General features: G+C 44.3%; 1 protein-coding gene across 1 annotated transcript in view; it reads left to right on the top strand.

The window, feature by feature from the left end:
- The window catches only part of lrrk1 (leucine-rich repeat kinase 1), an 88,445-nt gene that overhangs the window by 16,055 nt on the left and 46,609 nt on the right, over nt 1-25,781 (top strand). The window contains exons 5-13 of the mRNA XM_026182375.1: nt 346-525; nt 2,678-2,814; nt 4,534-4,760; nt 5,113-5,240; nt 14,941-15,104; nt 15,287-15,424; nt 16,483-16,595; nt 19,312-19,382; nt 21,810-21,939. Of these exons, the coding sequence (XP_026038160.1) occupies nt 346-525; nt 2,678-2,814; nt 4,534-4,760; nt 5,113-5,240; nt 14,941-15,104; nt 15,287-15,424; nt 16,483-16,595; nt 19,312-19,382; nt 21,810-21,939 (1,288 nt within the window). The remainder of the gene's footprint in view (nt 1-345; nt 526-2,677; nt 2,815-4,533; nt 4,761-5,112; nt 5,241-14,940; nt 15,105-15,286; nt 15,425-16,482; nt 16,596-19,311; nt 19,383-21,809; nt 21,940-25,781) is intronic.

Here is a 25,781-nt window from a genome sequence, read left to right as displayed (position 1 = left end):
GCAAAAAGCACTTGGTCACATTCATAAGTAACTATTTAATTCAAGGTTTTTGTGAAGAAAGCGCCATCTTTCAGCGACACTGTGTTTGTAGTGGAAAGAAGAGATGGGCGGGGACTGTAAACCTGATAAAGTAACTGGTGGGACCATGGTGGGGTTATTAAGGTTGTCTTGAACAGAAAAGGCAACAGTAGAGCATCTGCATTCGCCATGGCACATGATTTAGCAGTACAAACCTGTTTAAACTGGGAGCCTATTTATTATTTTTGATTTCATCAACTTTTCAAAAACAAATAAGTAACAAATCACTGGCAAACAATCCTGTTCTGACTACTCCACTCTTGGTAGGTCCATGCCTGAGGAAAGATTTGCTCAACTCGATGCTGGCCACATCTTGCCAGGAGGGTCACCTCGATGTGGTTCGTCTGCTGGTCCAGAGCTATGATGCTGACGCCAAGGACTGTGCAATCCATAGCGATGAATTTGCTGTCATCACTGGCCTGCCACTGTATGCTGCTTCACAAGCAAGTAAGGATATACTCACACAAGAGTCTAGAAAGCAATAGAACAAATCACAAATTCAAAATAGAAGAAAATGTTTTCATCCTGGTAAATGATGATAGTGACAATTTTATTTATATAGCACGAGGTCACAAGGTCCTGACTCGATTCGATCCACGATTCGATTTGAATCGAGGAAATTTTGCCTCAGACAGTCAGAAACATTTTACAATTTTGCATAATTTTAAAAAGTTTAAATTTGTTCAGTATTGAACAGCAGAAATGAGGCTTTCTTGTCGGAAGTAAGTAAAAAAAGTAACAAACAAAAAAACCAGCGGCCGACACCGTAGACTGCTGGGTAACAAGTAGGGGTGGGTTTTGATTCTCAATTAGAGAGAGAGAGAGAGAGAGAGAGAGCTCTACATGAAGTGTGATTTTTATCGTGGTGGAAGTAAGAGGAAAATCGTGACGATGTTTATGTGAAGCGTTGTTTGGATCGTCTGTGGCTGCTGGTTCAGTCGGTGTTGTTTGGAGAGAGATCAAACCTGTAGCTTCAGAATCAGCGCAAAAAGGACGTAAACACAAAGCGCCAACAATCAGTGAGCTGTCAGCTTTCAGCCTCCACGGCGTGTCCACGTCGTGCCATCGGGTGAGAAAGGCGGCATCTAGGGCTGCACGATTAATCGTTAGAAAACCGCGATCTCGATTCATACTTATGTGCGATCTCATTTCCAAATGACAACGATTAAAAAAATAAAATAAAAAAAGACGACGATTGTAGCGCATTTTGATCCGGGACGTACTCTGCATGAAAGCGCTCACTCTTCCTGCTCAACAAATGACGAGGGCGGAGCCTTATACCACGTGATACAGAAGCTGTGCCGTGTGATGCTAAAATTAGCAGGAAAAAAACCACGGCGAGCACGTCAGCGATGACGAGAAAGTGACAGGAGAAAATCCGTCCCGGTCAACCACCCAAACATCAATAACGGGAACCTTATACATCGCTTCTCTATACCCGTCGACCTCCCACAGGCACAAAGACATTACGGAGGCTATTACTTATCACCTGACCAAAGATATGGCTCCATCAACACTGTGCAAAACGAGGGATTTAGGAAAACGATCAACACCCTAGACAAACGCTACACAGTGCCGTCCCGCAACTATTTTTCTATTGTTGCACTACCTGCTCTGTACACGCAGCGTCGAGCAACGGTGGAGACGGAATCTCAAGCAGGACAACATTTTGTTGTTTTTATGTTTATTTATTGTTTTTATGTTCAGTCTCAACTGTTACGAAGTTGATGTGCAGTTAATAAGTGCGATAAATATTTATACTGGAAAAGAAAATCGTGAGAGAATCGTGATCTCAATTCTAAGCCAAAAAATCGTGATTCTCATTTTATGCAAAATCGAACAGCCCTAGCGGCATCTCGCTGATCCGGATGCGTGGACCACGTTTTGTGTTTAACCCTTTGTGCAGAATCCGTGTTCCTGCTCTCATTTACTGTTTTAGATGTTTGGTGGTTGTGAGGTTTAACCTGAGATTCTGGTGTTTTGGGCAAAATAAATTTATATTCAAAAATCGATTCAGGATTTGGTCAGAGGGCCCGGTGGCGCCAGTGTCCGGCAGCCTCGCCTCTGTCAGTGCGCCCCAGGGTGGCTGTGGCTACAATGTAGCTGCCATCACCAGTGTGTGAATGTGTGGATGACAGGATGTGTAAAGCACTTTGGGGTCCTTAGGGACGAGTAAAGCGCTGTACAAATACAGGCCATTTACCATTTTTAATTAATCGGTATCACGTTGTCCAAGCCAGAATCGATTTTAATCGATAATCAAAACCCACGTGCACAAACCTTGGCAGTTTGTCTGGAGCGTACAGCTGTGAGTTAACACAATTCACAGCAAATTGACTTCAGACTATGCAATTAACTCCCCTGTATACCAAAGTACTTCAGAGTCAAATGTGGAGCCGAGTGCCCAACAGGTGTCCCACACACCAGCTAATCTGCAACAGATCAAGCCTGAAGTAATGCTGTAAAGAAGAGCAGGCTAGACTTCCTCCACAGTGATGTGAGGGTTCAATTTAGAAAGCTGGGTGTGCTTAGTTTTTCTAAGGACTATGTGTTTGGACAACATGTCCATATGAAGTAAAGACTGTGTTTTGTTTTGTAGATAATGAGGAGATCGCTCTCTTCCTGCTGCAAAACGGAGCAGGGTTCTCTTCATACACCCTTATGGACCATCCAGCCTTCAGCAAACGTATTCTCAGACTGAAACTGCAGGAAACATACGAGGCAGAAGGAGACAAGGTCCGTGCTGCTTATCCAGTGAATGCATGGCTGTTAAAGGAGATTACTGTTGTTGATCACATTTTTATTTCTTTTTTCTTATCTCCATGTTTGGTCTTCATGTCCTGTCAGATATCTATTCAGGATCTCTGCAGGACTTACTTATAGCACGGAGAGTTTATACAGTACTTATTTAGGAAGGTAACTTCATTGTTTTATTGTGTGGGAAAGTAAATGTTATTAACCTGTTTCCACCAAAACTGCCAGCCTTATATGGGTGACCACAACTGTCAAAACATAATTAAAGCCCTAATAAATTAGGGGCTGCAGAGGGACGTAACACCTCCTCCCTCAAAAGTACTCTAGGACCCCTACATTTATTAAAAGCCCCTCTGAAGCCTTCAGGTCCTTGATCCACAAACCTGAAATAAAAGTAAAAGCTAACAGAAGCACAGTGTTCACATCTTTAAGCATGGATGCCCCTGCATGAGGATTTAAAGTCGCCACACTGAACACACAAAAAGTAACATGTGACCAACACAAAGGAGCACAACAGTCAAACCCAAAATGATTACCTGACCTGCTACAACACAAAACCAAACGTAGCAACAAATAATCACAACCAAGTGATCTGTTGACTCCACCACACAAATAATCACATACAAGTGGCGCTATACCACAACAAGTTACTTTAATGCAGTGGTTCCCAAACTTTCTTTGCTGGGCCCCTCCTTGTTTTACAAGAAAAATGATGCCCCCCCTTCTCGCGCGTGCACACGTGCACAAACACATCCTCCAATCACACGCGCCCATATTTTGCTCCATTGCTGTTTATTTCACACCTCAAACATTTAGTAAACAGTTAAGCAAATACAAGTAATCAGCAATAAATTACAGGTAGTAATAAAATAAACTACTAACTCGTTTACGCTGCGTCCGCACCTACACGGGTGATTTTGAACACGCAGCTGTTTCGTCCACGTAAACAATGTTTCGACTCAAAACTGAGATTTTTTTTTAAACTCCTTTTTTGCGTTTCCGTGTGGACGAGGAATACAGAGTTGGTCACGCAGCGTCAGAGGTATGCGCCTTAATTCACGTCACGCTGTGGCCACGTTATTGTTTACATGAGATGAACTGCAGAATGATAGAGACAAAATACTGTTAATCTGACTGTCTGCAGGTTTTACACGCAGTTACTGTCCCTCTGTTTACAAAGGCAGAGGCGTCACGGTGTCATTATTTTACATGTAGTTGTTTTTTCCTGTGTAATAATGTTCAACATTGCATCAATACATTTTTCAAAAAATGCCTCTCTGTGCAACATGGGTTCAAAAACATAAACAGCTGTGGGATCCTGTTTGTCTGTGATGTAAACAGCCCAGCGCTGCTCCTGATGCAGGGAAAACCAACCCTGCAGGGAGACCTACCTCTGCACCTGTGCAGGTGAAGCCAAAGGACAGATTTGCTTCAGCAGATTTTCTAGTCTTTGTCTTAGAATGAAGTTGGTTTGGAAACATATTCAGCGACGCTTCATCTCCTGCTTTGCGTTTGTGTGGGCGCCCCGTGCTGGCAGTGTCCAAGCATTTTGTTTTTTTAGGGTTAACATAATTAAAGCCCTAATAAATGATTAACTATTTTCAGAATATGTGACCATTAAGAGTTGTGAGAGGTAGCTCTGAATGCATCTGTGTTCTTCACAGTCTAGTAAAACATTGCCCTGTGTGTGTCTGTGTGTAGGTTGTCAGTGTGTGTTGGCGTGGTCTTCAGCTGCCTTGGTTGGAGCTGGATTGGTTCATGGATGTCTCTGCGCATATCACCCAGCTGGACCTGTCATCTAACTGCCTGTCTTCTCTGCCCTCCGTGGTGCCCTGGGGTCTCATCAGTCTGAGGACTTTGGATCTTTCTAACAATGAACTTCAGGAGCTTCCTTTAGCAAACAACTCCCAGGAAGTCATCTGCTCCAGGTACATGAGGACACAGTCCTGGAACGCCTCCATTGGGAATTTGTCGATTTACTTTAAAAATTAGCAAAGGAAAGTCATTCACACGCTAATAATTTTGTGTGTGTTGCCCTTTTCTTGTCTTGGTCTTTGTCTTGCCACTGAACTTTGCCTTGTTCACAATCAGGTAAATTACCTTTCTTCCCAGTGCTTGGTATGAATTTTCTTAGCTCTTCTTGACCGTGTCTACAAGCCTAAAGGCACAGAGTTGCTGCCATGTGATTGGCTATCCTGATAATCTATACTTAATTGATTTATAGACAAATGTAATTGTAGGGTAGGGATAACCCTAACCTCCATTTTTCCTCTGCTTTAGTTTACAACAGGTGAATCTCTCTGAGAACCAGCTGAGCAGTTTGCCACCTGGACTTCTCCATCTCACTCACATCCAGAAACTCTCTGCTGCCAAGAACCAGCTCACAGTTCTGTTTGACCTCCCTAAAAGTATGTTCCAACTTTTCTTCTATGTATGTACTGCTGTATGCACTTATGGACAGAGATATGCTAACCCTAACCATTTTATTTTTTTTTTGCCTTAAATGGAACAACAGATATAGGTGAGATGACTGAAACAGTAAATGTATAAGTCAGCTACTGTATAGACGAGGCGAGTCAGATTCTTTGTACTTGAAATAAAACTTGTGTGTAACCACATAAATTTAGGGGTACGGAAATGAAAGAAAGAAAGAAAACATTAAGAAGTAAATAATAAATGTATTAAATAATAAATATAAAACATTTGAAAAACAAAATAAACTTAATGAGAATAAGTCTTAAATGTATTGTTACTAGAGTCTTTGAGGTGGGGGGGTCAATGAAAGTTCAGATGTCTCCCAGCACTGACAGGGAGCGAGGGTAGCATGGATGCACTTGTTGTGTAAACATAATTTATTTCACAATTCATCTTTCAGGCTCATCATGTTTGGTTTTAAGTCTTATTTTATTGCACTGAAACACCCGTGTAGTTTCATTTTGACTCTCCCCTTCTCACATGGGTGTCACACAGTCTTTCCCACCTCACATCCTGCAGAGATGAGCAGGTGAAAGAACATCACAGATAAAGGAAAAAATGTTCAAATAAACAGATGAACATGTATGGAAGGAAATTTGTCTCAAAGGGGTCCAAATAAGGCTGGGCAACTGATTTGATTCCATTTTTACTCAGACAATCAGAAATATTCTAATTCAGATCATTGGTGAGACGTCATCAGAGGTGTAAACATCGCAGCAGAGGCCTTTGTGTCAAAGTAACTGAGGATAAAACACAGAAAAACATGAAGGAGATTTTCCTGGCCTAGATTTTTATAGCAGATAACCTTTAAAAATGTTCTGCAGTAGAAGAAAAATGGAAGAAACCATGAATCAACAAATGAATATTACCTGATGCTGCTGAAGTGAAGCAAAGTTACAGAGGTTTGATTAGAGACATGGCTAAGCGTTTTGCAACTTAGCCTCATTTTAAAAAGTTTACATTTCTTCAGTTTTGAACAGCAGAAATGAGCCTTTCTTGTTGGGAAAAGAAAACAGCAGCCGTCAGCGCCGTACACAGCGATAGTCTGATGCATAATAAGCGCATAATGCAGAAAACAGATTTTTGATGGTAAACTGGTCTCTGAGTACACTGAGAGAGAGGCACGATGTGCAGGAAGTAAACGCAAAAGGATTTCATGATGATATTTTTCAAACGTGAAGCGTAGTTTTCTTTTGCTGCTGGTTCGGTGAATTTTGGTCGGAGTGGCAAAACCTGAGTTAGTATCGCATTATTCAAACTAAAATGGATATTTTAAACCCACTCTAATTACAAATGCACACAGTGTGATCCACAAGTGTAAACTAAGATTTACAAACGTGTGCAGTACAGTCGTCCCTCACTATAACGCGCTTCACCTGTCACCTCGCAGTTTTGCAGATTTTTTTATGTGGAATTTTGCTTCTTTTTTTTTCCTTACAGCGCATTGTGTTCTGCCTCCTGATTGGCTGTAGACCATTGTCAATCAGTCTCGTGCCGTGTCTCCTGTACAGTACAGAATGTGTTCAGCTTGTCAAATTTACATACAGTGGGGCAAAAAAGTATTTAGTCAGCCACCGATTGTGCAAGTTCCCCCACTTAAAATGATGACAGAGGTCAGTAATTTGCACCAGAGGTACACTTCAACTGTGAGAGACAGAATGTGAAAAAAAAATCCATGAATCCACATGGTAGGATTTGTAAAGAATTTATTGGTAAATCAGGGTGGAAAATAAGTATTTGGTCACCTCAAACAAGGAAAATCTCTGGCTCTCACAGACCTGTAACGTCTTCTGTAAGAAGCTTTTCTGTCCCCCACTCGTTACCTGTATGAATGGCACCTGTTTGAACTCATCATCTGTATAAAAGACACCTGTCCACAGCCTCAAACAGTCAGACTCCAAACTCTGCCATGGCCAAGACCAAAGAGCTTTGGAAGGACACCAGGAAAAGTATTGTAGACCTGCACCAGACTGGGAAGAGTGAATCTACAATAGGCAAGCAGCTTGGTGTGAAAAAATCAACTGTGGGAGCAATCATCAGAAAATGGAAGACATACAAGACCACTGATAATCTCCCTCGATCTGGGGCTCCACGCAAGATCTCATCCCGTGGGGTCAAAATGATCATGAGAACGGTGAGCAAAGATCCCAGAACCACACGGGGGGACCTGGTGAATGACCTGCAGAGAGCTGGGACCAAAGTAACAAAGGTCACCATCAGTAACACACTACAACGGCAGGGAATCAAATCCCGCAGTGCCAGACGTGTTCCGCTGCTGAAGCCAGTGCATGTCCAGGCCCGTCTGAAGTTTGCCAGAGAGCACATGGATGATACAGCAGAGGATTGGGAGAATGTCATGTGGTCAGATGAAACCAAAGTAGAACTTTTTGGTATAAACTCAACTCGTCGTGTTTGGAGGAAGAAGAATACTGAGTTGCATCCCAAGAACACCATACCTACTGTGAAGCATGGGGGTGGAAACATCATGCTATGGGGCTGTTTTTCAGCCAAGGGGACAGGACGACTGATCCGTGTTAAGGACAGAATGAATGGGGCCATGTATCGTGAGATTTTGAGCCAAAACCTCCTTCCATCAGTGAGAACTTTGAAGATGAAACGAGGCTGGGTCTTCCAACATGACAATGATCCAAAACACACCGCCCGGGCAACAAAGGAGTGGCTCCGTAAGAAGCATTTGAAAGTCCTGGAGTGGCCTAGCCAGTCTCCAGACCTCAACCCCATAGAAAATCTGTGGCGGGAGTTGAAAGTCCGTGTTGCTCGGCGACAGCCCCAAAACATCACTGCTCTCGAGAAGATCTGCATGGAGGAATGGGCCAAAATACCAGCTACTGTGTGTGCAAACCTGGTAAAGACCTATAGTAAACGTTTGACCCCTGTTATTGCCAACAAAGGTTATGTTACAAAGTATTGAGTTGTATTTTTGTTATTGACCAAATACTTATTTTCCACCCTGATTTACGAATAAATTCTTTACAAATCCTACCATGTGGATTCATGGATTTTTCTTTCACATTCTGTCTCTCACAGTTGAAGTGTACCTCTGGTGCAAATTACTGACCTCTGTCATCATTTTAGGTGGGGGAACTTGCACAATCGGTGGCTGACTAAATACTTTTTTGCCCCACTGTAAATCTTCGATCGCTGGCAGTGTGACTCTGAAGTGCTGCACTGTGTGTTTGTAAGTTTTCTCCCCAACAAACAACAATGTCGACGAAACGTTTTGCACCGTCGAAGGCCCCTGTTGGTTCCTTTGGTTTCATTCTATAATACTGGACTTATTTTTCTACGAAGGTTTGCACTTTGAGAGTTTAAACAAGAGAGAAAAGTGTGAAAATGTTTGTGCCTGTCTGAGAAAAGTGTATAAAGTGTGTAGTGAGGGGTTTTACAAACGTCTATAGTAATTGTAAAAAATAAAGCTGGCTACTTATTGGATTTCACCTCTCACGGGTTATTTGTGGAACTTAACTCCCACGATAATCAGAATCAGAATCAGAAAGGGTTTTATTGCCAAATGTTGAGCAGGTTTACAACATTAGGAAATTGCTGCGGTGCTTCAGTGCAAACATACTGTCATAAATTGCGCTTAAATAGACATGAAAAAATAAAAGTAGGAATAAGAATTAAAAGTGCTACGTTGAAAGATATATACATGAGTGCAGGTGGTGATCAGTGCCAAACATGGAATGATGCAGTGAACACAGCGTAGGGTCATGTGTTAGTGGTGGGAACAGTCATATGGTTATTGTTCATGTGTCCAACAGCAGAGGGGAAGAAACTGTTCTTATGGCGAGAGGTTCTGGTGCGAATGGACCGGAGCCTCCTGCCTGAGGGGAGCAGGTCAAACAGACTGTGTCCAGGGTGAGAAGGGTCAGCTGAGATCTGAGCTGCACGCCCCAGTGTCCTGGAGGTGTACAGGTCCTGCAGAGATGGGAGTCTGCAGCCAATCACCTTCTCAGCAGAGCGCACAACACGCTGCAGTCTCTGTTTGTCCCTGATAGTGGCTCCAGCGTACCACACGGTGATGGAGGAGGTGAGGATGGACTCGATGATTGCAGTGTAGAATTGCATCATCGTCCGTGTTGGCAGGTTGAATTTCTTCAGCTGCCTCAGGAAGTACATCCTCTGCTGGGCTTTCTTGATGACGGAGGTGATGGTGGGCTCCCACTTCAGGTCCTGGGTGATGGTGGTACCCAGGAAGCAGTATGAGTCCACAGAGGTGATGGGGGTGTCAGTCAGGATGATGGGGGGGAGTGGGGCTGTGTGCTTCCTGAAGTCCACAATAATCTCCACTGTCTTCTGGGCATTCAGCACCAGGTTGTTGTGGCTGCACCAGGACACCAGACGTTCAACCTCCCTCCTGTAGGCAGACTCGTCCCCGTCCGAGATGAGTCCAATAACGGTGGTGTCATCTGCAAACTTGATTAGCTTGACAGACTGGTGGGTGGAGGTGCAGCAGTTGGTGTACAGGGAGAAGAGCAGAGGAGAAAGAACACAGCCCTGAGGGGAGCCGGTGCTGATGGTCCGGGAGTCCGAGACGTTCTTTCCCAGCCTCACATGCTGCTTCCTGTCCGTCAGGAAGTCAGTGATCCACCGGCAGATGGGATCAGGCACATTCATCTGGGAAAGCTTGCCTCGGAGATGGTCTGGAAGGATGGTGTTGAAGGCAGAGCTGAAGTCCACAAACAGGATCCTGGTGTAGGTTCCTGGGGAGTCCAGATGCTGCAGGATGAAGTGTAGGGCCATGTTGATGGCGTCGTCTACAGACCTGTTGGCTCTATATGCAAACTGCAGGGGGTCCAGGAGGGGGCCGTGAGGGTCCTGAGATGGGAGAGAACTAGGCGCTCAAATGACTTCATGACCACAGATGTCAGAGCCACGGGTCTGTAGTCATTTAGTCCAGTGATCCTAGGTTTCTTGGGGACAGGGATTATGGTGGAGGACTTGAAGCAGGCAGGCACATGACATACCTGCAGTGAGGAGTTGAAGATGCCAGAAAACACTGGGGCCAGCTCGTTTGCACAGTGTCTGAGGGTGGCAGGAGACACACCGTCTGGGCCGGGAGCTTTCCGAGCATTCAGACTCTTAAACTGCTTCCTCACATCTGCTTCATGAATATGAAGAGTTGTGGTCGGAGGAGGTGGTGTGAAATCCTCTTTTGTGTGGGGTGAGGAGGGGGGTGTTGTAGGTGAACTGTTTGAAGGTGGTGATGGCTCTATGGAGGGGGGAGAGGTGGGGGAATCAGTGTCCAAAGTGTCCCTATTGTTGGGGTCGTTGGAGGTGTGAAGGCTGCCTGATGGCTCGTCTAAACGGCAGTAGAAGTCGTTAAGGGTGTTGGCTAAGAGCAAGTCATCAGTGGAGTGGGGGATTTTAGGCTTGTAGTTTGTGATATTCCTAAAACCTTTCCACACAGAGGCCGAGTCATTCTCTGAGATCTGCTGCTGCATCTTCTCAGAGTGCTGATGTTTAGCAATGTCCACTTCTTTAGTGAACCTGTACTTGGCCTCTCTGTAGCAGTCCCTGTCTCCGCTTCTGAACGCCTTTCTCTTTTCCAGCCACAGCTTTTTGAGTTTAGGGGTAAACCAGGGTTTGTCATTGTTATAACTCACCCTGGTGCGTGATGGCACAATGCTGTCCTCACAGAAGTGGATATAGGAGGTGACAGTGTCCGTAAACTCGTCCAAGCTGTTAGAAGCAGCCTTCATTGTGTCCCAGTCTGTGGTCTCCAAACACGTGCGAAGCTCCTCCACAGCCTCGTTGCTCCACAGTTTTTTGGTCCTCACGACAGGTTTGGAGAGCTTCAGCCTCTGTCTGTACGCGGGGATTAGGTGGATCATGATGTGGTCAGAAAGTCCGAGTGAAGCGCGGGGCACCGCGCGATAGGCCCCGCTGATCGTGCTGTAACAGTGGTCTAATGTCCTCTCCTCTCTGGTCGGGCATTTAATATACTGCTTATATTTTGGAAGCTCATGGCTCAGATTGGCTTTGTTAAAGTCCCCAAGAGCAATGATGAGAGAGTCCGGGTATGTCCGCTCCATGTGCAGTATCTGCTCCGCGAGGGCACACTGAGCTGCCTGCGCATCCGCATCTGGCGGGATGTAAACAGCGGCCAAGATGAATGAAGCAAACTCCCGCGGAAAATAAAACGGTTTGCAGTGAATAAAAAGATATTCCAGAGAGGAAGAGCAGTGCTGAGCAATCACTGTCACATCTGTGCACCAGCCACTATTGATGTAGAAGCAGACACCTCCACCTTTGGTTTTACCGGAGAGAGCGGCCTGCCGGTCCGCGCACAGCAGATGAAAGTCCTCCAGCTTGAGCGCGCAGTCTGGGATGTCCTCACAGAGCCACGTCTCCGTAAAACATAAGACACAGGATGAGGCAAAGTCTCTGTTCATGCTTCTCATCAGGGCCAGTTCGTCGATCTTATTCCCGAGTGAGCGTACATTAGAAAGGAAGATCCCAGGAAGAGCCGTTCGCAGTCCGCGTCTCCTCAAACGCACGAGAGCGCCGGCTCGCTTTCCTCTCTTTCGGCGTCTCGCTCTCCTGGTCAGAGTCTGCAGTAAATCTGCCGCAGATGTGACAAATATTGGAAATAAATCCACAGGCGTTGTGGTCCTGTAGTTAAGGAGCTCTTCTCTGGTGTACGAGTATCCAGAGGAGTGCCCAGACACAGAAGAAATGCACAAAAACAAAACAAAAGTAACGCACTGAAGCACCAGGGCATCCATACGCGGCGCCATCTTGGTCCCTAAACAAGGGACCGCTGTAATTTGTAACAAAGAAATCAAACCATGTCCATAAATTATGTGTAATACTGAGAAATGACACAGGTAAAAAGTATTGAACACATGAAGAAAGGGAGGTGCAAAAAGGCATGGAAAGTCGTGACACTACCTAAAATAATCTATAAGTAATTACAAAACAAATTAATATCAGCTGGTTTGGTCCCAATTGATGGCCTCTGAAAAGGTGTCACACAAGAAACATGTCATGATGGGTAAAACACCTTTGCAATCTTATTGTTGCAAAACATACTGATGACATTTCTGACAATTTCTAAACTACTGGAGTTTTCAGTCGGCGCTGCTGTGGCTATAATCTGGAAGTGGAGAGAGCTGCTCCTTGCAAGACTTCAGACAGAGGAGTTAAAGCGCCAAGGACTGCTTGCAGAGAACTACAGAAAGACCTAGAATCAGCACATACAATTGTTTAAATAAAATGTAATAAAAAAATAAATAATAATGCGCTCACCTGACTGGCCTGTATGCACGCTCACCACGCAAGGCTCCATTGCTGAAGAGAAAGCTGTTTACCATTTGCTCTACATTTAGACAAGCCTGTGAAATACTTGGAGAATATAGTCTGGTCAGATGAGACCAAAATGAACTCTTAAGACCATGTTTGGAGGTCAAAAGGCATTGTCTATAGTTGTAGGGGAAAAAAGGAACATCGAAACTGAACTTATTTTCCGAGATTTGTTGAAAGACTCTTTTAAAATCTTTACAAAGGGACCAATACAGCATGTTAACATGTTTAATGTTTTGCATTTTCTTCTATTTAATCTCAAAAAGCTCCTAAAACAGTCAGTGATCACTGTTGACCTCCCTCGGCTTTTATTACCGCTAATCATTTATTTAAGCTCAGTTTTTAAAACCTTAGGATGTAACTACAGCCCAGCCCATGCAGCAGTATATGAATGACTAACCTCGTATTGTGGATGGATTATCTCAGTTGTTCTCCTGGCTGAAGTTTGGTCCTTTTACAGCATCCTGCCATGCGATTACATTTGTTCCTGACCACCGAGAACACTCACGTTAACTTTTATCCAGTGGAAAAAAAGTTAGCTTGTTTATATTATGCTAACATAGCTGTGTCGCTAGCGGTCACGTAGCACATCATTATATACCAGCTAGCCCAACTTCAGTAACCTTACAAACGTCACTGCTGTTTAGTTTTCTGTCTTCATTTATGTTGGAAGTGATAACAGAGCTGTACGTTTTAATTTGTTTCCAAACCGCCGCAGTCAGGACATGCTATATTGTATTTAGATAGAAGCTAGCGAGCTAACTCCCTGCTAACTTCTAACTCCGTTAAATGTCATAAATTCCGTTTTCATGGATGCCTGGATGTTAAACTCAATTGTTACACCTGGTAGAGCAGAACGCTGATCATTTTATTAAAGATGAAAGACTTTAGACAGTTTTTCAACTCTCAGTAATGCCATAGTGATCGTTTGATATATGGACCTGCAGCGGAGTTTAGACCCAGACATGGCTAGTGACGTCAGACTTAACGACCGGATTGCAAGATAATAACCACTCCTGTACCGATTGTGTGGGTACAATCTTTGTCTATTCAGCTGTAGCGAGCTCAGTTCTCACAGTCATGTAGGCACCAGCCTGATAATGAAGACACCAAGAGTGCGTCAAGACCTTGAACACGTTTTACACTCAGTTGTTTTCTAGATCTTCACACTCATTCTTTGTTCAAGAAAGTCACAGTGACATATCAACAGTACACAGGGGTTAGATCATTACAAACACAGTTTGTATAGTTTTCTACATGGATATGAATGAATGTTGAAATCCCATATTCTTTAAATCACCTGAAGAGTGGAATTATATATTTTAATTATTTAAACTGGCGAATCTCAAGTAAAACCAGAGCATTTGCACATCCATTCTACTTTGCTGTGTGTGTGTGTGTGTGTGTGTGTGTGTGTGTGATGAATAATGAACTGCCAGTTTAAGAGTTTTATTTAAGAAACCTGTTTCAGTGCCAAGAAAACCTATACAAACTAAAAACAGATGAAAATAGGTTTGATTTGCTGAAAGATGGGAGAATCCATGACACACGGGTCAATGGTTTCAGTTTTAATCACCAGTCACCAAATGCAAAGATTTGAACCACCTGTCTGCTGAAGACAAATGCAGCAATGAATGCAGCAACCCTGGCTAGAAGGTACTCATTCGCACTAATAAATCCTACAAATGTAGTGTGTGCTATTGCATAAGCTCGCTTATTAAATCTGACAAATATTGTGCTATTGGATACTGAAGAAATTTTGAGCATGCATAAGCTCCTTTAAGAGGACAATAGAATCAATAGGGAGAGTCATCAGAAGCAAAGAACTGAAGAGTTTTATGTTGTGAGAAAAAGGCTGACATCAGGAGTAAAGATCAGTTGCACCACTGGCAGGAGAGGGAGGTGAAAAACTCTTGTGTTTCAGGGCGAGGCACAAACAGGAATTTGGCTCTGAAACAAATGCTTCCTAAGAGAACATACAAGTGACTGTGAGCGCCATGTCATGTTTGTCTTACAAACAACAACAAGTCATTATTTCTCTAAATGATATGCAAATCAACTTATATATTTTATTGTCTTTTTTTATGCATCATATTTCCATTGCAATTAAATAACCATAACAATTAGAGACTATTTCTTTCTTTATAAGTGGGCAAAAAGAATGTGGGGAAAAAATGAAAATGGATTTTTAGATCACTTTTCTCGTAGTGTGTCAGATACGTTTTTGAGCATCCCACTTTTATTTGTGGTAATTCACACTAGTTTTAATGTCTAGTTTATATGTGTTGTTTAATTCCATTCTAACAGCCACTAACTGGATCGGTCTTCGTAAGCTAGAGGAGCTGGATGTGTCTGAAAACTGCCTGACCAGTCTGTCCACAGCTGTCATGCACTGTTTGAAATCCCTGAGGCTCCTCAATGTGAGCAGGAACAAGCTGAGCACCTTCCCTGACCCCTGGGCCTGTCCACTGGTAAAAAGCCATAATTATTCCTTTCTGTTTTTTCAACACTAATATACTGCAGATGCAGTTAGCCTTGGTTTTTTCGTTTTCATTTTGATGCTGATTCTATACATTCACCCACAGAGATCAGCCTTTTAGAAGTTATGCATAGTGACACTAATATATATATATTTCTGTCTTTTCCTGTGCAGAAGCAATGCAAAGCTTCTTCCAATTTGATTGAGAATCTTCCAAACACCATCTCCATCTTTTGGAGGAATCATCTGGAAGAAGTAGACTTCTCTGACAACAGTCTGAAGGAACTTCCTTCATATATCTTTGAACTGGAGGTAGGAGCACTGATGTAGATCTTTTATTAGATATATTAATATTCATCAAGATGGAAAAATCTCTTAATTAAAAAACAAGCAAACAAACGGTTGACTACTTAAAGTAGTAGCAGTGATCTGAACAACCTTCAGATGGCACTACTTCTCTGTGTTTGGCTTCATGAATCTTTTAAGTTCTGCAGTCTAAAACAAATACAGCATAAATCTGTTAGATGCAAAAATATCTGGCTCAGCCTGCAGATTATATTTGGTGCATGGATTGTAGTGCTCTTAATATAACAGTAGACAGCCAAGCTTTAAACTGCTACGATCAGTTAATAAACATTATAACATAGTTATATTACTGTATTATACTACTGTGGGTAGACTGAGTTACAGGATGGGTAAGATAAAAAATGTTAAAGGTTCTTTAGATTTATTCATTTTCATTTTATTTATTTGTAGTTATTTGTCTCACAGTTGTGACACCGTTGGTTAGACAAACTGAGGTAGAACCAGCAAATAAGGAGGCAAAAGGGAATACAATATTAGTCTTTAAAACACTTTATCCTAGATGTTCTGATAAGTCCATTCCAAAGTAGTGGCTTAATCATATTATTGTATTTTTCATACATTTGTCTGAAGACTGTTTGGTCACTGCAGTTAGCAAACTTTCCCTATTGCTTATGACCTTATTGGCATTGTTAATGATACAGTATACTTGAATCACCAGTGGGTGGCTGTACTACTGATCAGAAGGTTGGTGGATTGATCCCTGGCTCCCCGAGTCCCTATCCTTGGGCAAGATACTAACCCCAAGTTGCTCTCGGATGCATCCATCAGAGTGTGAATGTGTGTGAATGTTAGCTAGTAAGCACTTAAAGCATAGAAGAAAGTGCTTGTGTGGATGTGGCATGCTGTATTAAGTGTTTTGAGAGTAGAAAAGTGCTGTATAAGAATCAGGCCGTTTACCAGAGACCACCTTAGCCATAAACAGCCAGCTGTATTTTCCTTGGATTGAAAAAGCGAATGTGTGGTTTGCAGTATCTAATTTGTCTTCTCATTCATTGTCCTATCAGGCTGTGGTCTCTTTGAGATTGTGTGAGAATTACATTACAACACTCCCAGCCCCCAATAAGTGGAAGTGCTCTAAGCTCAAGACACTTGATCTTTCTCAAAACCATCTGGGCAAGTACGTCCTGTCATCACAAACACAACATCATTATGTACATGTATATTTTGTCTAGTATAGTCAACTGGTCCAGAGGACTCATGCTGAGTCTAGCTAAGCTTTCATAACACTTCAGTGAATGAACAGAGTCGACTGATTTATTCATTAATTATTGATTTTGAATACTGTTATGAAATCTTGTTAGGTCAAGCTTTTAACTTCTATGGATAGTTTAAGCTCGTCATGTGTTTAATTGAGCTTAAGCTCAAAATATATAGATTACATCTGTCACCCTTTCATGACTTTGTTTTTACAAATGAATTGACTCAATTACTGGCATTAAAATTCAGAATGATTCAGGTTTACACTAGTTTACAACTAGATTCATGCTTTTGGTGTAAACTGTAGATATAATATGCAGTGCAAGGGGAGGGGGGGCTTCAGTGAGATTTTGCTGAAATTTCACTGAAGCACCTCAAAATGGTACAGAGTAAATTGTATGGTGCCCATGTGCTAACAAAAAAAAGATGAATGATAGGTATAGAAATCCTCACATGGAAATTCGACAACCTTTGCATGTAGAACTCAGCAACCACGCACACAAAGAAGCCATCACGCACGTAAGTGGGTCTGCTTTGCATACACAGCTACTTTTCATGGTCTTGTGGGTGAATACCATGGAGCCGATTTAAAGAAACAGGTAGTTAATCTACAAAAGCTGGACAGAGCCATAGGAAGTCCTTAATCCTTAGTAGGACTACTATCTCTTACTGGTATCTGCTCCTTTGTGCAAGGACTAAGATGAGGACTGCCTCCGCCCTACAAAATCACCTCCAGCAGGCCAGTATTGTGAATATCTCTGACCGGACAGAAATGACTGGCATTTTCCAATGAATACCAAAATCTGATGCAGGTATTCGTTGCCACTTGCACAGAAATTCATCAACCGTTGCACATAGAATTAAGCAACCACACGCGCAAAGAAGTCATCACACACATAACTGTGTCACGCTGTTGCAAACTGGTTTAAAGAATTTCTTCTTTCAGCCGGTCTAGAGGCCACCCCAAAATACAGCCTGTTCAGTTTCTTCCTGTGTCCAGAGGAGAAACTGCTGCTCCAACAGACCACACCATAAAAGAAGGCTGATGCCACCATAGAGTCATAGAAGGGTTTCAGGAGCTCCCTCTGCACTCCAAAACCCTGAGCCGGCTGCATAAAGCTAAACTCTCAGCCACAAGCTCACCTGGAGCCAAAGATAAGCAAGAGCCAGTCTTTCCAGGGTTTTCAGCAAGTGTGATGCCAGAATCACCAACTGTTGAGGTCTGTGGGCTTCTGAAGATAAAACCAGAGCTATTGAAAAAGTTATTCACTTCATTCGCCCACTTTGTTTCGTAACAAAACAGGAATTTAAAACTATTTCAGCTTCGTGGGTTCTGAGAGGATCTCCTCCCAGATCTAGACCAGAACCTAAAAACGTTCCTGGACAGTCTGGGGGACAACCTGGTGTCATTGAATGGGCCAAAACACAGACAGAGTTATTGTACTGGATTTGGGGGCCATCCATCAGGAACTGCCTGCAAACTCTTGCCGCATGGGGCCAGGCATCGTCCTACACTAACTCCGGAACCCAGGACCCACTGCACCAGCTTAGGCTCATACAATAGGTCGAGGGATTATACCTTTATTCTTAATAGCAGTCATTGTGCTACTGCCTACTCCATAGAGGTCTGTGCTTCCATTCATGGATACGTATCCCCAAACCATCACTGACCCACCACCAAAACTGATCAAGCTGACAGGCAGCACAACATTCTCCACAGCTTCTACTGACCCTTTCACCTCTGTTGCATATGCTCAGGATAAACCTGGTCTCATTTGGGAGAAGCACAGGATGGACCCAACGATTCTGGTATTCAATGAAAAATGCCAGTCATTTCTGATTGGTCAGAGACATTCACAACAGTGGCATACTGGAGGTCATTTTGTAGGGCTGAGGGAGTCCTCATCCTGGTCCTCCTGGCACAAAGGAGCAGATATTGCAGCACAACTAAGGGTCCATTCGTGGTCTGAAAGCTGAAGGCTCTGCCTCCCATAATACTTTTAAATATCCTAGGAACCACAAGTAAAGCAGCTGAGAGCAAACTGCTCTTCTGAGTTGTTATGGTACTATGAGGTCTTAAAGATAATGCCATCCATGTAAACATCTGGTTAGATACCATATTTCTAAGATTTCTAGGGCCAAGTAAAATAATCTCAGATTTATCTGAATATAGAAGCAGCACATTGAACATTATGTAGGTCTTTATGTCTTTTAAGATATTCCTGTAGTTTAACTAAATGGTGTGTGTTATACTGGTCCCAGCGCAAGAAAAATTAACCAGAGAGAAAGAGTCTAAAAAGTTATCAATATTATTGAAAGTAGCTGTACGTAATGATATGTTTCTGAGATGGTTATACTGATATATATAATAATAATTACATAATTATAAAAACCTAAAAACTGACACTGGTGTATAATCTGTGTTTCATTTTGTCTAGTCTTGTCTATAATCTCTGTAGAGATTTCTGAACATATAAATTTATCTTCCATTCTCAGTGATTGAGAAGACAAGAAAAGGAATAGCTGCATACAGTTTATTACTTTAACTCTGGTGAATCATCAGGGCTGTTGATTTTTAAAGTCACTGTTCTTCACACGAGTGGTCTGCTAACTGTATTTTAAAATGTGTCCATTAGAACAGAGGATAGTCCCAAATCCAGGAGACTGGCCTTCCTGACGACGTGGAACAGGAGGGACCCAGACCCAGGTAGAGGTCATTTCCCAGCTTGTGTGTGTGTGTGTGTGTGTGTACTAGTGCTGTCAGCGTTAATCTCGTTGAAATGACGTAGATGCCATAACCGCATTAACACAGCAAATCTCCTTTAGCGAGTGAGGGGCTGGACGGCACTAACGCATTGACCTCGTGCAGCCCCACGCACAGACTTGCCACGTTGACATCATTTTAACGAGATTAACGCTGACAGCACTAATATACAGCGGAACCCCGACTTACGAAATGAATTCGTTCCTGAGGGTCTTTCGTCAGTCGAAGATTTTCGTAAGTCGAAGCACCCATTTTGCCGTAACACGGGCAGAAATATTGCCGTTAAGTGCCTTCGTAACGTGAATTTTTCATTAAATGGGGTATTCGTAAGTCGGGGTTCCACTGTATATGTATATGTAATTATGTAGCAAAGAACTGAAAAAATCTGAATTGAATTGAGAAGTTATAGGTGACTGAGTTGATCATACAGACAATCGGTCTTAAAGGTGCACCCTGTTTATGCATCTTCTGTAAATCATACATATTTGGTGCAGCTTCCCCTGGGTATAGCCTGTGGTATGAGGTCCGGTCAACAGCATTGCCTTGTTCTAACTGCTTCAGACAATCTCTTACCCTCATCCTGTAACCACTACCTGGGTCTCTTTTTTAGGGGCTCATAAGTATTTTTGTCACTTAGCAGTGACAAAGTTTTCTTATCATAGTCCTTCTGGTTTAGCAAAGCCATGCACCAACTTTTGTCTGCCAGAAGGATGAAAATGTTGTTGTCATTACTAAGTGATGTGACTGCTTTCCTCTCCTTCATACTCATGTTGGATGCTCAGGGCTTTTCGTTGCTGAGACAGGCCGACATCCTCGGGGTGGCATCCTTGTCTCTTCTGGCCGCTGATGACACACTCTGTATTTTGCTGGTGTTTCTGTCACACAACAAGTTGGCCAAACGTCTGTTGACAAGTGTTTTCAGGTGTTTTAAGTACAAGTACCTAGCCATGCACTTTACCTTTACAAACATTTGTGAAAGAAATGGTTCTTCTAAAGAGCTGTCATTGCATACCACCACTGCAACAAGTCAGTTCCTGGAATTTCTTCCCTCTTAGATATTCCAGGATTAACTGTAAGTTGTATAATTGCAGAGTGGAAGCATTTAGCAACCACAGCAACTCAGCAATAAAGTGGCAGACGACATATACCGTATTTCCCGGACTACAAAGCGCACCTGAATATTAGCCGCACAAGCTAAAATCAGGGGAAAATCCTGTTTTGTACATACATTAGCCGCACCTGACCAAAAGCCGCAGGTGTTTCAATGTTGACTTATCATATGTAAGAGAATATGCACAAAGCGAATTGTCAGGAAAGAGATGGCTGTTTGGAGACACACCCCTTTTATTAATATTTTGAAAAACAAGTTATGGGTACATATTTGCACATGTAGTACATAACAATAACCTACAGCACACCAGAAAAATAGATTCGGCCTACCTTTTAGGCTCAGGTGCAGTGACACGGCTTTAACAAGAAGAAAAGTCAGTCATTCACCATCTTTCTCTTCTTCCTGCGCTCTAAAACCACCAAAGTCCTCTTCTCCAGTGTCGGAAACGAACAGGCTCAGGGTGGCTTCGTCATCCACTCTCCGCTTCTCTCCTTCGTTGTCACTTTCAAAACCAAAGAAATCCTCGTTGTCAGTGTCAGAGTCGAACACCCTCAGAAGGGCCGTGGCGGTGTCCTCCTCTCCATCATGCAGCAGTCCAGCCCTTCAAAATCCGTTGGTGATCGTGGATGTTTTCACACTTTTCCACGCTGTCAGAATCCACCAGTGGAGTTGAGCATAACTTGCTTTTCGCAAGTTTATCGCCGCTGGTCATCCACGACTCCCGCTGAACGCGTAGCGCTACTTTGAAGTTTGTTTTTCGCGCTACTTGTACGGCACTATGTTGCCTGGCGGATGGACATGTGACCAACATACCACTCTTGAACCCCGATCCTTCCGCCAGGCAACGTAGTGCCGTACAACAGCGGAACAAACAAAACAAATCGTCTTACGATATCACAAAAATCATGGACAATCCATAGAAAAGCCGCACCTGACTAAAAGCCGCAGGGTTCAAAGCTTGTGCAAAAAGTAGCGGCTTATAGCCCGACAATTACGGTAGTTGCCGAGCAGCGTTGTTTATTGCTGAGGCACATGATACTTAATAGCCTCCAGTTACTCGATTGACTGAAGAGTTCAAATTCTCCTCTGGTGTTAATATCAGCGCAAACGTGTACACCTGGAGCATCATTGCCAAGACATTCCTGTAGGTGGGCCATTAGTTACCCAGTGCTTTTGTGTATGTAGTATAGTATGTGGTTAAACTGTATCTTCCTGTGTGTGTTTGAGCAAATTTGCTATCTGTGGCTCTGTTCTTTTAGTGTGTGCAATAGAGTTCCCTGATGTTCTGCGTGATTCACTGGAATTGCTCTACTTGAATGACAACCAGCTGGAATGTGTTCCCCAATCAGTCTGTGGTCTGCACAATCTCAATGAACTCTACCTCTCAAAGTAAGTTCCCCTGTCTGTCTGCCAACACCCACCTGTCCTTCCTCATATTTCACACTGTTGTTATTGATTCAATTTTTAAAAAGTTACAAACCTCAAAATTGTTTTTTTTGTTAACAATATATGGGATGTGCAGGTCAGACACTGCAGTTACAGACCAATTTTTGCGGGCGGTTTATCCTTCAAGCTCGGGTCCTCTACCAGAGGCCTGGGAGCTTGAGGGTCCTGCGCAGTATCTTAGCTGTTCCCAGGACTGCGCTCTTCTGGACAGAGATCTCCGATGTTATTCCCGGGATCTGCTGGAGCCACTCACCTAGCTTGGGAGTCACCGCACCTAGTGCTCCGATTACCACGGGGACCACCGTTACCTTCACCCTCCACATCCTCTCGAGCTCTTCTCTGAGCCCATGGTATTTCTCCAGCTTCTCGTGTTCCTTCTTCCTGATGTTGCTGTCATTCGAAACCGCTACATCGATCACTACGGCCGTCTTCTTCTGTTTGTCTACCACCACTATGTCCGGTTGGTTAGCCACCACCGTAGTCAAAGGAGCTTGCAAAGAAAAGCGTCTGGACTTCTTTAAGTTGCTTGAAGACGTTTCACCTCTCATCCGAGAAGCTTCTTCAGTTCTAAGGTCAAATGGTGGAGAGTCCCAGATATAAACCTAGTGGGAGAAACCCCCCACAGAGGGACAAAGGACCCCCTGATGATCCTCTAATCGCCTGAGCCAAGGTGTGAAACTGGCCGTGGGTCCCAATCAGCCAGAGTTTCGGGTGTGTTCATTGTGAAACCTGGCCCCACCTTATCATGCGAATTCCTGAGGTCAGATGGCCCAGGATGTGAGTGGGCGTTAAGGCGTCTGGGAGGGATCTCAAAACTGGATTATAGATGGCAGAGAGTTGGTGTCGTAAACCCCCGCCTCTGTTCAAAGATGGTCGCTCACAGTGCACATAGATGCTTCTTTCACTCCTCTTTCAAACCATCTGTCCTCTCTGTCCAAAATGTGAGCATTGGCATCCTCGAAAGAGTGACCTTTATCCTTAAGATGCAGATGGACTGCTGAGTCTTGTCCTGTGGAGGTGGCTCTTCTGTGTTGTGCCATGCGCTTGTGAAGTGGCTGTTTGGTCTCTCCAATGTAGAGGTCTGAGCATTCCTCGCTGCACTGTACAGCAAACACCACATTGTTAAGTTTGTGTTTTGGCGTTTTGTCTTTCGGGTGAACCAGTTTCTGTTCTGGTTGCTGGGTCTGAAATACAGTGTTTCTCAGACACTCACATCCTGGGCCATTTTCCCTCAGGAATTCGCATAAGGTGGGGCCAGGTTTCACAATGAACACACCCGAAACTCTGGCTGATTGGGACCCACGGCCAGTTACACACCTTGGCTCAGGCGATTAGAGGATCATCAGGGGGTCCTTTTGTCCCTCTGTGGGGGGTTTCTCCCACTAGGTTTATATCTGGGACTCTCCACCATTTGACCTTAGAACTGAAGCAGCTTCTCGGATGAGAGGTGAAACGTCTTCAAGCAACTTAAAGAAGTCCAGACGCTTTTCTTTGACTACGATGACCTGGATGACTGAGAACCTTCACAGACATTTAGCCACCACCATTTTGTCCGTCTGTATCTGGAAGTCCCACAGGATCTTAGCTCGGTCATTCTCCACCACCCTTGGGGGCATCTCCCATTTTGACCTCGGGACTTCCAGGTTATACTCGGCACAGATGTTCCTATACACTATGCCGGCCACTTGGTTATGGCGTTCCATGTATGCCCTGCCTGCTATCATCTTGCACCCTGCTGTTATGTGCTGGATTGTCTCTGGGGCATCTTTACACAGCCTGCACCTGGGGTCTTGCCTGGTGTGATAGACCCCAGCCTCTATGGATCTTGTGCTCAGAACTTGTTCTTGTGCTGCCATGATTAGTGCCTCTGTGCTGTCTTTCAGTCCAGCTTTGTCCAGCCACTGGTAGGATTTCTGGATATCAGCCACCTCCTCTATCTGCCGGTGGTACATACCGTGCAGGGGCCTGTCCTTCCATGATGGTTCCTCGTCTCCCTCCTCTTTCTTGGGTTTCTGCTGCCTGAGGTATTCACTGAGCACTCGGTCAGTTGGGGCCATCTTCCCAATGTATTCTTGGATGTTCCTTGTCTCATCCTGGACTGTGGTGCTGACACTCACCAGTCCCCGGCCCCCTTCCTTCCGGTTAGCGTACAGCCTCAGGGTGCTGGACTTGGGGTGAAACCCTCCATGCATGGTAAGGAGCTTTCTTGTCTTTATGTCAGTGGCTTCTATCCCCTCCTCTGGCCAGCCTATTACCCCAGCAGGGTACCTGATCACGGGCAGGGCGTACGTGTTGATGGCCCGGATCTTGTTCTTACCGTTCAGCTGACTCCTCAGGACTTGCCTGACCCTCTGCAGGTACTTGGTGGTTGCAGCTTTTCTAGCGGCCTCTTCATGGTTCCCATTCGCCTGCGGGATCCCCAGGTACTTGTAACTGTCCTCTATGTCTGCAATGTTGCCTTCTGGTAGTTCAATCCCCTCAGTTCTGACTACCTTCCCTCTCTTTGTTACCATCCGACTACACTTCTCCAGTCCAAACGACATTCCAATGTCATTGCTGTATAGCCTGGTAGTGTGGATCAGTGAATCGATGTCTCGTTCACTCTTGGCATACAGCTTGATGTCATCCATGTACAGGAGGTGGCTGACAACTGCTCCGTTCCGTAGTCGGTATCCGTAGCCAGTCTTGTTAATGATCTCACTGAGGGGGTTCAGGCCTATGCAGAACAGCAGTGGGGACAGAGCATCTCCTTGGTAGATCCCGCACTTGATGGTGACTTGTGCTATGGGCTTGGAGTTGGCCTCTAGTGTTGTACGCCACATCCCCATTGAGTTCCTGATGAAGGCTCTTAGGGTCCCATTGATCTTGTACAATTCTAGGCATTCCAGGATCCAGCTGTGGGGCATTGAGTCATAGGCCTTCTTGTAATCAATCCAGGCAGTGCACAGGTTGGTCAGTCTGGTCTTGCAGTCCCGGCTGACTGTCCTGTCTACCAGTAGCTGGTGTTTTGCGCCTCTGGTATTCTTGCCAATTCCTTTCTGTGTCCCGCTCATGCATTGACCCATGTGCCTGTTCATCTTAACCGATATGATGCCTGACAGGAGCTTCCATGTAGTACTGAGGCAGGTTATTGGTCGGTAGTTGGAGGGGACCGGTCCCTTCTTGGGGTCCTTGGGGATCAGGACCGTCCGACCTTCGGTTAGCCATTCCGGTGTCTCTCGTCAACTAGCAGCTGGTTCATTTGTGCTGCCAGACGCTCGTGGAGTGCAGTCAGCTTCTTCAGCCAGTAGGCGTGAACCATGTCGGGCCCTGTTGCTGTCCAACTCTTCATACTGGAGACCCTTTCTTGGATATCTGCCACTGTGATGGTTACTGACCCTGTTCAGGGAGGTCGCTGTGGTCTGCCCTCAGATCCACTAGCCACTGAGCATTGCCGTTATGGGTTGCGTCCTTCTCCCATATGCTCTTCCAGTATTGCTCCGTCTCCAGCCTTGGTGGTGCTGTTCTCTTATTGTTCCCTTGCCACTGGGAGTACACCTTTGCTGGTTCTGTGGAGAACATCTGGTTTATTTTCCTGCCTTCTATCTCTCTGGTGTACCTCCTCAAGCGGCTGGCCAAGGCTGTGAGTCTTTGCTTGGCAGTTTCCAAGGCCTCAGGTATGGACAGCTTGCTGTATTTCTTAGGCACCTTATTTGTCGCACCTTTCTGCAACTCCGTTAGTTGGCTAACCTCCCTCCGTGCTACTTTGATCTTGCCCTCTAGCCTCCTTCTCCATGGAGGGTACT

Source organism: Astatotilapia calliptera, chromosome 1 (genome assembly GCF_900246225.1).
Source record: "Astatotilapia calliptera chromosome 1, fAstCal1.2, whole genome shotgun sequence".
Lineage (NCBI taxonomy): Eukaryota > Metazoa > Chordata > Actinopteri > Cichliformes > Cichlidae > Astatotilapia > Astatotilapia calliptera.
This window is presented reverse-complemented; position numbering and strand designations above follow the sequence as displayed.